The sequence below is a fragment of the Pantherophis guttatus genome, chromosome 2, assembly GCF_059756535.1.
Source record: "Pantherophis guttatus breed Tessera chromosome 2, ASM5975653v1, whole genome shotgun sequence".
In the NCBI taxonomy this organism is placed as follows: Eukaryota; Metazoa; Chordata; class Lepidosauria; order Squamata; family Colubridae; genus Pantherophis; species Pantherophis guttatus.
Window position 1 is genome coordinate 117,424,671 of NC_142064.1, and position 13,157 is coordinate 117,437,827.

The 13,157-nt window shown below is 43.3% G+C and overlaps 1 protein-coding gene across 4 annotated transcripts in view; it reads right to left on the minus strand.

The window, feature by feature from the left end:
• IQSEC2 (IQ motif and Sec7 domain ArfGEF 2) overlaps positions 1 to 9,403 on the minus strand; it is a 145,819-nt gene extending 136,416 nt beyond the window's left edge. For all 4 annotated transcript variants that reach the window (XM_087888615.1, XM_034434279.3, XM_034434280.3 and 1 more), the window contains exon 1: positions 8,131 to 9,403. In XM_087888615.1, the coding sequence (XP_087744741.1) occupies positions 8,131 to 8,852 (722 nt within the window). In that variant the 5' untranslated portion in view covers positions 8,853 to 9,403. The remainder of the gene's footprint in view (positions 1 to 8,130) is intronic.
• Positions 9,404 to 13,157: the final 3,754 nt, after the last annotated feature.

Consider the following 13,157-nt stretch of genomic DNA (forward strand, 5'->3'; position numbering starts at 1 on the left):
GAATAATCAGAGCATGATGTACATGCTAAGTACTACATTATGAAGAGTGTATAATAATGGAGAAATTTTTGTGAAGGGTTGGCAAGAAGTGGGGCAAATTTACACAGAAGGGGGAATTTGCAATTCTTATGTTGTACACTACACTGGATCTCTAAATTACTTAACAGGATTTATTTTATTTTTTTGCAATGTTGCAAGATGCTGTTATATTTTGTTTAATTAAAGGTATGTATGCTTACTGTACTACAAATGTGTACTTCTCAGCTTGGGTACTCTGGAATTCCTGCCCTTCAATGTTAGGACCAAAGGTAAGATAAGTGCACTCTAGGTATGCTCCAAAATTCTCTTCTATTTATTTATGTCCCAGGCATCTGAAGAAACAATGAGCCTCTCTTGAATTAAAGCGTTCCCTGTGTCTGAGTTAGAGCCAATGGCGCTTCATCACACCGCAATTTTACTCTTTCTTTGTCACTCAGCTTCAGTTTCAAATCTGTGCATCCTTCCTTCAATTCTGGGATTAAATCCAAATTTAGAAAGACAAGAGGCCCAAATCACAGACAAGCCACATCTCATTTGCCAGCTTCAAGTAGCTCCTCCCCTTCAAACTGGGGAACATTTTAAGCAATACATGCAAGAAGAGATCTGCATTCCCTTCCTCTTTTCTCTTCTCCCTGAACCAAATAAATTCTTTCCTAACCAAGAAACCACAGACCCTAGTTGGTCACTAATCTGCTTTCCTCAGTATCATGGTACCAGTCCTTATGGTTTTCACGACTGAAGTAAATAAAATAAATCACACACACACACAAATCTAATGAACTATCTTCTTTCCTAACAGCACAGGAAGCATCTAAATGTAAAAGAACATTTGCTGGAGGAAATGTCCTCTCTCTCCCTGCTTTGGTTTCAAGAGACATCATGCAAGGGCCTAACTCTCTGGAGAAGGCTCTAATGCTTAGAAAGGTGGAAAGATGACGACCAGCAGCAAGGTGGAAGGACGTTGTGCCCACGTGACACCCCTCCTGCGTGAGCTGCACTGGCTCCCAGTGGTCTTCCGGGTGCGATTCAAGGTGTTGGTCACCACCTTTAAAGCGCTCCATGGCATAGGATCCGGGTACCTTCGAGACCGACTTCTGCCACCAATAGCCTCCCACTGGCCAGTTCGCTCCCACAGAGAGGGTCTCCTCAGGGTGCCATCGGCCAAGTTATGTCAGCTGGCGACACCCAGGGGGAGGGCCTTCTCTGTGGGAGCCCCAGCCCTGTGGAATGAACTGCCCCCAGAAGTGCGTAAGATCTCCGACCTCCGGGTATTTCGCTGTGCACTCAAGACCCTGTTGTTCCGCCAGGTCGGGCTATCAACATAATAATTTTAAATTGGGTGTTTTAAATTTCTGGGGTTTTAAATTGAGCCGAATTATTTAATAATTTTAAATAATTTTAATTGATGTTTGTTTTGTGCTTTTAATAGGCTGTACACCGCCCTGAGTCCTTCGGGAGAAGGGCGGTTTAGAAATAAAATTATTCTTATTCTTATTCTCATTCAATTACAGTAGTGATGGGTGTACTGATGGAAGACCTGAAGGAACAGGTTAGGGATTGATTGTCATAAAGAAAAATCTATGTGGTCTCTAGGAATCAAAAATAACTTGATGGACATAATAGCAATAGCGCTTAGATTTACATACTGCTCCATAGTGCTTTACAGTTTTACATAATCAATCAAGGGTTCCTTCCTCAAAAGGAGAAGCACAATACAAGCACTGCTTGGGATATGAAATTGTAGTTTCCAAATATAGTTCCAGCTGACAATTTCTACATTCTGTGTAGTGCTTGGATACTACAATGTTATTTATTTGGTTTTGTTGTGTTCAGCACCTCATGCAGAAAAATTGCAGACAAGCACCACAGATGAAGTACCATTCTGTTGCCAGACCGCTTTTTTTCTATATAGTGGGAAAGAAAATTCCACCTTGTCCATTGCCTTATCTCTCTTCTGCACTCGTTAAAAACTTGTCCATTTGACTTCCCTTCCAACTAAATTATCATAGATTATAATGAATGTTGATGGGGCCTCCTAGCATCTGGTAATTGCCATCAGGATTCGTAAAGGACAGAAAGGGGAGGCAAGTGGAGAAATACATGCCATGATATTATGTCTTTAATACCATGAATTATATACTTGTGTCAAACATTGGGATACAAGTATTTAAGTATTTTAAATCATATCACCACATACATCTCCCCTTTTTTCTTTTGAAGCTTGCTGCAGCAGACTCTGCTATATTTTAGTAAGCAAAAATGTGTATTTTTATTTTAGGGCACATTCCAGCAGGCTGTAACAGCATTTAAGCAGTAATTTGTGGAAATATATTGGAAAGGGATATAAATTCAGATTTGCATTTCACAGGATTTACACTCAAGTTTACATTTCAAGTAATCTGATGCTAATCAAATAAATTCTGGCCTATAAAGCTATCTGAACATTTCTTACTCAGTGTTTACTTGCAATTGCTTTTTGGTTTAGGACTAATCCATGTTCCAACCTAGAGCTACTATCTATTTTGTTAACAAGCCAGGAAGGAGCTCACTCTGAAAGAGCTATGTTGGAGCCGACTGAAGTATTGTACAGTACTAGTAGTAGACTTCAGATCCTATTGAAAGTGCAATCAGTTTTATCAGTAAAATGCTGGGTGGGGCAATTGCAATCCATGTTTACTTGCTCAGGAATAAAGCACAATGAATTCAGTGAGACTTATTCTCAGGTAAATATAGACCTGGTGACTGACCTATAAAAGATTTTGTCTCTAGGGATGGAAGAGAGGCAGAGTTGTTTATAAAGAGATGTGTTGCTTTTTCAAGATGCAAAAAGTGGCTGCTTTCTGGAGAAACAGCTGCAGGAACAGCTGCAGAGCAACCTCCCGAAGGGTAGGCAAGACTGTTTTCATGCAGACAACCACAACACCCAGTGAAGCAACCCACAATGCACCCTGACACTAACATGCCCAAACAATCCCTGATGAGTAGCTATTGCCTTCTATGTTTGTATAAAATAAATGGCCAAAATTTTGTTGGGTTATGGAGAATGCTATGAAGTCTCAATAGTCGTGACAGCTGCTTTTTAGTGAAAGAGAAAGATTTTAGACTTTCATAAGACCCTACTGACAAAAAGGCTAGTTCACACAAAAATGATCCTCTGCTTTGATTACTTAACATTGATTTGTAATTCAAGAAATTCACTGATGCTGGAAAAAGGATTAAATCTAACATGATTCCAAATTGCTGGAGCTAAATTTCTATGAACCAGATCTAAATGGCTTATTCACATAGGCAAACCCCACACACACTCCAAAGGTGCACAAAACCAAGATGTAAACACAGCTGTATGACCTTCTCCCAACCCCATTTCAGTTTTTAGTTGGGAGGCCTTTCATGTTGCTAACCAAAATGCATGAATTGGGCAATGTAATAAGATTTATTTACTTATTGCCACCCATCTGTCCTACTGCCCAATTCTAAGCAGCTATCAAACACAACGTTTGGTGAACTTAACGTGAGCATTTCAGGTCAAACTAGGCATTATGCTAAAACAGGTGGTGCTTGCTTAAAAAGAACACAATCCTGGGTCCATTGCCTAGAATACCTAGTGACAACTAATACCCATAACTTCCTTATTTCTCCCCAATCTATCCCTTCTTTTTACCTTCTGTCCTTGATGGCGTGTACTATATATAAGAAAGAAAGAATCCTTCCTTATCTATTCATTATTTCATTTATTCTTTTTGTTTCTTCTCTAAAATTTGTATTGTTTTTATCTTGTTAAAAATACTTTAATGAAAATTATTTTAAAAAATAAAGCTGCTCTTTTCCTAATATTAAGACTGAATTAGAAATGCCTGACTGGCCATATCTTCAACACCCTGCTCACCATGTGATCTTCCATTTTCTATTTTTATTGTGATAGAGGATTATACAAGATGATTACTGGCATAGTGATATTGCCTGAAATCCAACCTCATATTTAATGTTAACAATGTGCCTACCTCACAATATATACTTCTCTCCTAGAACAGAAAAAAGAAAGGAAACAGGAGTAACTGATGTTTAAAAAGAACATTCATATTATTTTGCGTGCTAAATCTAGCCATAAACTAGCCATATGGGCTGAGTTTGCACAATACACAAGGCCAAAATGTATTTAGCTGTGTTTTGATATGTTATGTGAGTAGGCTCTGTGTTTGAGAGCACAGAGAGCTACAGCAGACGATAGAGCCCACAAACACATGAACCCCAATACAACTGCAGCACTAACCCAATTTATAAACTCTGTGTTAGACTGGGCCTCAGCCTCCCACATTTCTGGCTCCAAAGGATGCCTAATTCCCTTTGCCTTTTATCTCATGGTCTTGGGGTCAGTGATCCTGTGATTCTCCAGCATTACATTGTGAACTCCTCAGAAATATCTGATAAGCTATGCACAACAGCAGAAGGGTACTTAAGCAGAGAATCTATTGCTTCTCTTTTCCATTCTCATATTTGCAAGCCATAGTAGGAGAGTATTACATCTGATTGATTGCTCCTCCTATGTCCCAAATCCAGCAAGGTGTGTTTTATGATGAACAGTTAGTTTCCTCAATTAGCAAACCTGCCCAGTTAACTGCCTCTGGAACACAGGCTATCCCAGTGCTTCTAGCAGATTACCCACATCTGTCTACAAAAAGTTTATAAAAAGCTGTTTGTAAAAAAAACAAACAAACCTGGGAGAGACGATTTGAACCACATGTTTTGTCACATGCGGCAATCACAACAGACCAATGAAAAAGAAATTCCCTTGCAAACACTCCAGTTGGAAGCAGTGTAAAAGGCAATAGAGAAAGACAGACATCCTCACCCCAACCCCCACAGAGGTTGATAAGGATTGGGGCACTGGAAGACCTCCACTGCTCTCTACATGCTGTAGGAAGCTATCATTTACAACATTAAGCAACCACAGATGAATGATGATTTATCAAGGCAACTACGTCTGTTTTTTCACTCTTCCCTTGGCCTTTTAAGATAAACTGGTGTTAAATATCTCCCTGTTGCAAATGAAGACTCAAAAAATGAATATTAGTTTAAGACCACTGAATGAGTTTAGAGCTGAAATGAAATCTAGAAAAGGGTTTTCAGGTAAGGTGCACAAGTCACACTTTTAACTATTAAGTTAAACTAACTGCAGTTACTAACTAGATCTTAGAGACAACCTATTTCCCTGCTCAGAATAAAAACAGAAAGGAAAAGTCATAGTTATTAGTTGTTGTTGTTGTTGTTGTTGTTGTTGTTGTTGTTGTTGTTATTATTATTATTATTATTGAGATTTATATGCCGCCCTATCTCCAGCCGGACTCAGGGCGGCTCACAACAGTATAGTTAGGTTGAGAAAAGAGGGGACTGTCTCTAGTCATTTCTAGCTTTCTGCCAGCATGGAGAAAAGGATCAGTCATCCCCCCCACTCCACCCCACCGGCATTGCTACTTCAGGCTTTTTTTTTTTAAACCTCCCCAGTGTTGGTAGGGAGTGGGCGGGAATGGCAAGACACATTTGTGCTGATTTTAAGTCATTTGCAGCATCAAACCACTTTGCTAATTTCTAACCAGAAAAAAGGAGGCGGCAATGAGCAGAGAGAAAGAGAGAACAGGAATGGCTGGATCCATCAATTCCTACCCCACATAGTCACCCCTATATCCATTCCTTCTGAGGGAAGATTCTTAATTGTTCAGGTTTAGCTGCTTCTTAGCTTTCAATCCAAGCTTGCAGACCATGAGAGTGGATCCTGTTCTGGAATCAATGTCCCAGATGCAGTGCTGCTAGGAATTCAAACTCTATGATTCTCCAGCTAGGAGCTATCAATTATAGAGCACAGAGTCTGATGGCATGGCGTTAAATCAGACACCCTAGTGCAGCATTCCCCATACCAGTGCCCTCTGGATGGGTCTGACTGCAATCCCCATAATCCTCAACCAACCCCATACATAGCAATGTGGTTATGTCATTCATCTCAAAGCTGGGCCACTGATTTCAGCAACAGCATTGCCAAGTTTCAGCTACACAGAGAGAGCTTAAATGAAGTTTAAGGAGATATACCTGGCTTGCAGGTGGTTCATTTCATCCCAGAGAGAGCATGGACAAGGAATCCCAGCATGCTCTGAGGATCCTGAGTTCAGAATCCAGTAGTTGGAAGAAACAGAATGATCAGTTTGAAAATAATGCTTCATAACAAAATCTAGCTTTTGTAAGGAGGTAAGAAGATCATAGGTGTGAATGCTGCCTCTGATAACAGCTCATTTGAAGGCTTCAGGCACGTCACTGTTCTCCTACAAATGTTCATTAAGAATGTAATACTGCTGGCCTATCTTTCATGGCTGTAACTATTCCAGTAATAATGTAGATAGTGCCAAATGTGTGATTATTATAATTGATTCTCACACACTAGCAACTACACTCATTTTTTCAAAGCTGTTTTCCCCAGAATAGATATATTATAATTCCCATCACTTTGAGGCTGCATTGCTATGGATGATGAGAGTGCAGTTCAACACATCTGAAGGACAGCAGAGTTTGGAAAGATTTCTTGGCTCTGCTTTTTTCTCAAACTCATTAAAAAAAATATGTTTTTACTTGCACCTTAAATCAACTACATCTCTTCCCCATCCAGTGATCACATTTTCCTGAACTCAATCCTAAGCACGTGCTATGAACTACGCAGCCCATGCAGTAGCATCTCACACCCACATTCTATGCATGCTTAGCCCCTTGTGCCTTAGTTCGACACCAACTCTCTCTGCTGGAGCTAATTGAAGGCACATCCCACCAGGCCCAGTTCAATGTCCAGATTGTGAATTATCCCATTAGAGGAAGCTCTGGAAAAAGACTAGCCGCTAAGGATTGACAAGACAAAAAGGGACATGGATACAAGTGCGTATGAGTACTGCAAACCAGGCAGAAGCAGCAGGCCTTACTAAACGTGTCCCAAACAAAAAAGATAGAAGAACACAGTACATAGCAGAAGATGATTTTACTCCATTAAAAGATTCTTCCCTATGATTCCCCCAGTATTGCCAGGCAATAAAAAAAAAAACAATTCATCTGAGGATTCAATAAACAGAAGGTCACTGGGGTTGCTATGTACTTTCATTTAAGAATAACTCTTTGCCCTCTATGGGTTTCTATGGGGAGGGAGGGAAGAGCCGTGAAAGGTGTGGAGGGAAATATTTAGGAGCACCAATATGAAAAGAAAGGAATTTAGAGTTTTTAGAAGGTATGAATGTGAAATTTAAATTTAAATTTGGGGTTTAGAGGGATGGACGATGCCAGGCTGGCAGGAGAGAGCACTCCCTGGAGTGATCCACTGCAGCGAGAAGACCTTTTGTGCATTGTCTTCCTTTCTCTGCAGAAAAATGAGAAAGCCGAGCCCCAGCAAGGTGTTGAAGGAAAAGAAGCCAGGTTGGCAAGTTAGGAAAGCAAATAAAAAAGACATGTCCTGAATCAGGGAAAGTGGTGCTTGAAAGTAAAGTTGAAGTTTGAAGGGCCAACGAAGGAGAATGGGCCACAGAAGCTTTTGGGCAACTGGCCAAGGAGCAGCCTGCAGTGGGGGGGAGGGGTCCCACACAGGGTCCAATGCAGGGATCTAGTAAGGAAAATCAGCTGAGGAAACAAAATAGACCCCACTGTGAGGGTGGCATAGCACAGGACCATCCACCTAATTATGGATGATGAAGGCAAGCTGGCATGTGTCCCTGTATGTATGGCGGGGTAGGGTTTAATTGTAACTGTAACAAAATTCAAAAGCCTAGAAAGGAGAGAACAAAATAGGGCAGAAAGGTGACAAGAGAGCAGACTTATGTTTTGATTTCTCTTCCCCCACCCCCTAAGCACTGTACCGCATCATCCTCCAAAGGGTTCCCCATGGTCCCTTGTGATGTTGCACGCACTGATTCTCTGACTGTACACGACTCAGCCAGCATCCACCAATGGTCGCCTCAACCCCAAAGAGGTCCTGGAATCTGCCTGCTCTGGGCCGGAAAGCTACCGGGAAGGAGGGGAGGAGGCAGGGCACTAGGTCAGGGGCTGCAAAGGCTCGGACCAGCTTCTTACTTTCTCTGCAGCGTAGTGGCTGGGCTGGTACTGGCGCTGGTGCTGTGGCCTCCGCCCGCCCCAGGACTGGAGCTCCGCGACGCCCCGCGGTTCAGCTGCCCCCTCTCCCTTTCCCGGGGTGGTCGAGGGTACTCATGCTCCTTCTCCCGAGCCTGATGGCACTGCGGCGCCCGGTCTCGATGCAACTGGCAGGGCTCCCTGTAGTGGCTCTCCCGGTTCTGGTACTGCCCATCCCGGTTTCCATAGTGCTGTAGATCTCGTTCCTTGTCCCGATGCTGATACTGGTTCTGCCCTTCCCGTTCGGCTCTGCTTTGGTATTGACTCTCCCGTTCGGCTCGGTTCGAGTACTGAGCTTCGCGGTCCGTCCGGTTCTCGCGGTTGGGATACTGGCCTTCCCGGTTCTGGTACTGCCCGTCTCGATCCGTGCGGTTCTGATAGTGGCTCTCCCTGTCCTTGTGGTGATACTGCCCGTCCCGGTCCCGGTCCCGGTCGCGGTCTCGGTGTCGGTCCCGTTCTCGGTCTCGGTCTCCTTCCCGCAGGTCCCGGTTCTCTTGGCTCAGTTGCTCCAGCTGCCCTTCGAGCTCCTCGATCCGCCGCCGCTGGGTTTCCAACAGCTTCTGCTGGCTCTCGATGATGTTATTGAGCTCCAGCAGATATTCCACGGCGCGGTTGGGGTTTTCAGAACCGGGCACCCCGGGGCCACCTCCCGCTCCCCCGTCCATGGAGAGCGAGAGGAAAAGGGGCGCACGGGCGCTTTGCGCTGCGCCCGGCGCCCGGCGCCTTCGGCTCCCGATTGCTGCAAAGGGCACCACCCCACGCCAGCTACAGACCCGCCCCGCGGCCCGCAGAGGGCTGCAGGGCTACGGCCACCATCCTGCCTGCGGGAGTCCGAGGGGGAGAGCAGGAAGAGGGGGAGGGGGAGGAGTCGCCGCCGCTTTTACTGCTGCTGCTGCCGCCGCCGCCTGCCTTCTCCAGCCCCGAGCAAGCCGCCTGTTCCTTCGGCTCTTGCCGTCGTTGCAGAGGCACTGCGCACTACGAGCGCACCGCCCGGGGAGCCCCGAGCGAGCCTCAGCCCAGCGGGAGGGGACAGAGACGGCGAGGAACCTGAGGCCTGCTGGGCTTTTGCCGGCGGACCCGCGGCGTGGCGAGCTCTTCTGGGATGTGGAGGAGGAGGAGGAGGAGGAGGGTGGGGGAAGGAAGAAGAGGCGACGCGGCACGCGGCTTGGCAAACTAAGTGCTGCCAAAGTGGGGAGGAAGGTCAGATCCTGCCTCCACCTCCGTCTCCCGAGCTTTGGAAGAAGGGTCAAGCGATCCCGCACTATAGGATTGGGAAGAAGGGAGCCTCCTGTGTGTGCGCCGCGTTTGTGAAGCCTTGTGGCGTGCTCTCCGAATAGCGTTGCGAGTTCTCCAGTTCTTTCCGCAAGGTACGTGACAAAGAATCCGAGTCTCCTGCCCGCCTCCCGCCCCGCACTTTCAACAGGACCCCGCAGCCAATCAAACAGCTTCTTGCTGGACTGTACCTGTAGGACACTCTTGTTTGCGAAGACGTTAATTGCGTTGACACTTTGTAGTATGTTAGATGTCACAGACAGGATGGTAGGCTAGCCTTCTGCAAAGTGCACCTTCCAGGTGCAACTCCCATGATTTCAGTTCAGCACTGTCGTTGGAGAGTGTAGTCCAACACATTATGTTGTGGAAGACCCCTTTTAAAAGAAGATAATATTTGAAGCTCAGGGTTGAGCTGTGGAATCCTTGATGCTCTCAGAGCTTGGCTCTTGGCTTGTGGACGTTTTATTACCAGACTAGGTAACATTACCAAGTTTGGTAATGTCTGCCAGCCAACAATCAAGGTCAGGGAGCGCCAAGGACTTTACAGACTTCTTTTAAATGTACCATTGCAATCGGCCAACTTCAGTACAGTCCATCAGGCCTTAATAATAATTTAAATCCTGTTGCCTTCAGTGGAATTCAATTAACTACAGCTTGTTGGGTTGAGGAATATATAAAACGTTTCAGAACTGAACAGTCGCCATTTCAATATGCCTCATTTTGAGGTTCCAAAAAGCTGCTTCAGAATTAAAATCCCACTCACAACTGGCTGCTTCAGTCATTTTGGAAGTGTTTCAAGTTTGGAAAACAGTTTTGTACACTGGGATATACAAAGTCGCCCTATTTGTATGGTTTTGTTGATACTGTTGGCATAGTGAGGCATTTGTCTCAACAGACTTCCGTGTCATGAAGATATAGCAAATTGTTTGCTATTTCATTAATCACAGATATAGATTTTTACCACCTAAGAGGGGAAGAAAAATATATGGCCTTTTTTTAAAATTTCAGATGCCAAAACTGAGTTGGGCAGATGCACCACCATTAAAAGAAATAAAATGCCTGGTTGTGATACAGTTCAATAAAAAGAAATCAAAGGAAGCCACATTAAACAATTCAGATATTATTCATCAACAACCTGACGTTATCTAAGAGGGAAGCAACATTATCTACAGCTTTTTGCCACATATGCATATCCATATACGTGTTTTATGGTACCCATATCTATTAAAAATGTTTCTATTTTTATATGCATACATATCCATTTGAATCATAGATATACATCTTTACAAATATAGGATATGATAGGGTACAAAACAGATATACCCACCCTATGTTACTGTGAAGTACTATGTTCATCAGCTTTACAATTATCGGGGCAAATATGCATGCAGAAGAATCACATATAACAAATAGAGATAAATAGAGAGATAGAGAGATAGATTTAAAATATACACATTTATTTTGAACAACAAACATCATAGGGCATCTTGAAGTCCATTGCTTTCATCATTGCTTTTGAGGGTCAAAATATAGTAGTTACATTTGTTGGCTTTTAAAGAGTATGTGTAGCTTTTTAAAAAATATGTGCAATACTTTTTTACCATGAAAGATTAGCACAGATACTCCTCTGGAACTGGTATTTTTGTTGTCAGAAGTGCACACATGCCGATTGTACAAACTTAACTTCTGATTTTTCTGCATAGGTATATGCAAAAAAAAAAAAAAAACCTGCAGTTTTTCTCAAATATAGTCGTATCCAATTTTGATACATTATGATCTCTAAAGGGGCACCATGGCTCAGTAGTTAAAAACATTGAGCTTGTCAGCTGATAGCCCAGGTTCAAGACCCAAGCAACGTGCAATGGGGTGAGTTCCCATTGCTTGCCCCAGTTCCCATCCACCTAGCAGTTCGAAAGCACGCAAATGCGAGTAGATAAATAGGTTCCATTTTGGTGGGAGGGTAACAGCATTTTGCGCACTTCAGCATATACTCATGCTGGCCACATGACCATCAAATTGTTTTTGGACAACAATGGCTCCCTTGGCTAATAAACAGAGATGAGCACTCACTCCTAGAGTCAGACAGGACTGGATAAGGGAAACCTTTATCTTTTATTATCTTCACATAAGTGTAGGACGGGGGTCTGCAACCTTAAACACTCAAAGAGCCATTTGGACCAGTTTCCCACAGAAAAGAAAACACCGGGAGCCACGAAACCCTTCCCGTGCCTGACTATTTCTTGAGCGGCCACAGAACTAGCATATATAGTTGAATTAAATGTTCTGTTTTCTTCTGAAACTTTTATTTTGATTTATCCATGGTTGGCCTACCGGAGGTTGAAAAGCTCAATAAATCACGTGCCGGTGGCTGTTGCACATTGGTGGTTGTGACGCATATTTTGAGTGACAGGGAGCTGCAGCAGAGGGGTGAAAGAGCCACATGTGGCTCCAGAGCCGCTGGTTGCTGATCCCTGGTGTAGGACAAGATCAGCTCCTTCAAACAAGACCATTTGTCTTAGTTGACCTTGACAGTAAAGGTTCAAAAGGATAATATTTTTGCCTATTCCCTAGAGATATCACACAAAAATGTCTTGGAGATGATACCATGTCTGATTACTTAAAAATTACTATAGCACTCGCTGGAAGGAATTAGAGAGCAAGAAATCACAGTCCAGCCCTAGCAAAACTATGGGTACAGAATACTGAACTCTTAATAACGGTTAGAATTTTGGTAGGAAATTTCAGATTTCCAAAATTCTTCACAGTTTCCTGCAACACTTTTCTAAGGCAGCCCATTATTATTATTATGGTGTTTACTGTATATGGTGAATTGAGGCTGAAAGCAACACTGCTTCTCTATAAATACCTGGTTTAGTGTTGGCTGAAATGACATTGGAAATGCCTGCTTTTGGGTAGGTCAACAAATTATATTATGCAAAGAAGGAAGCTGTCAAGAGTGAAAGAATCAGGTTAGATTTGTTTGTTTGACTGATTGATTTATATGGCTGTCCAACTCACAAATTGAGATTGGATAATTAATATAAGGTTGAAACAGAACAATCGACAAAAATAAAATCAACAGAGAACATTGTACAACTGAGGCCAAAGCACAATATTTCCAAATGATAGTACATTGTAGAGGATCTAGGTAGATTTGAGTTTGATTGTGTGTTTGTTTATTGAATCTACATGGCTGCCCATCACACTTGCATGTAACTCTGAGTGGCATACACAATTAAAACACAGCTAACGATCACAATATTCAACCCTTAAAACTACAGTTAGTCAAAGTAAAATAACAAAAAGACAAGGAGAGTGCAGTCTGAATTTACACACAGTGCAACAATTTAATAGATTCCACACGTTAACAAGTTGAATTGTTGGCTCTGGGTATTCTGTAAGCTTGGTTGTTTTCCTGCAGATGTTTCATTACCAGGCCAGGTGATAATATCAGTGCAATGATGCAACTGCCAGAAAATGGCTAAGTTCAGGGAACACCAAGATCTTACAAAATGCTACAGGCCCAACACCTGGCTCTACACTTAGGGGCAAAGATAACTTTTCAAGGCTTTGTATAGGGGCAACACAGTGGTGGGCTGCTGCCGGTTCAGACTGGTTCTAGCGAGCCAATAGTTCCGACCAGCTGGTCCCGCCCACCCGCACCCGCCCTATCCTGTCCTATATTTTCTTCTTTCTGG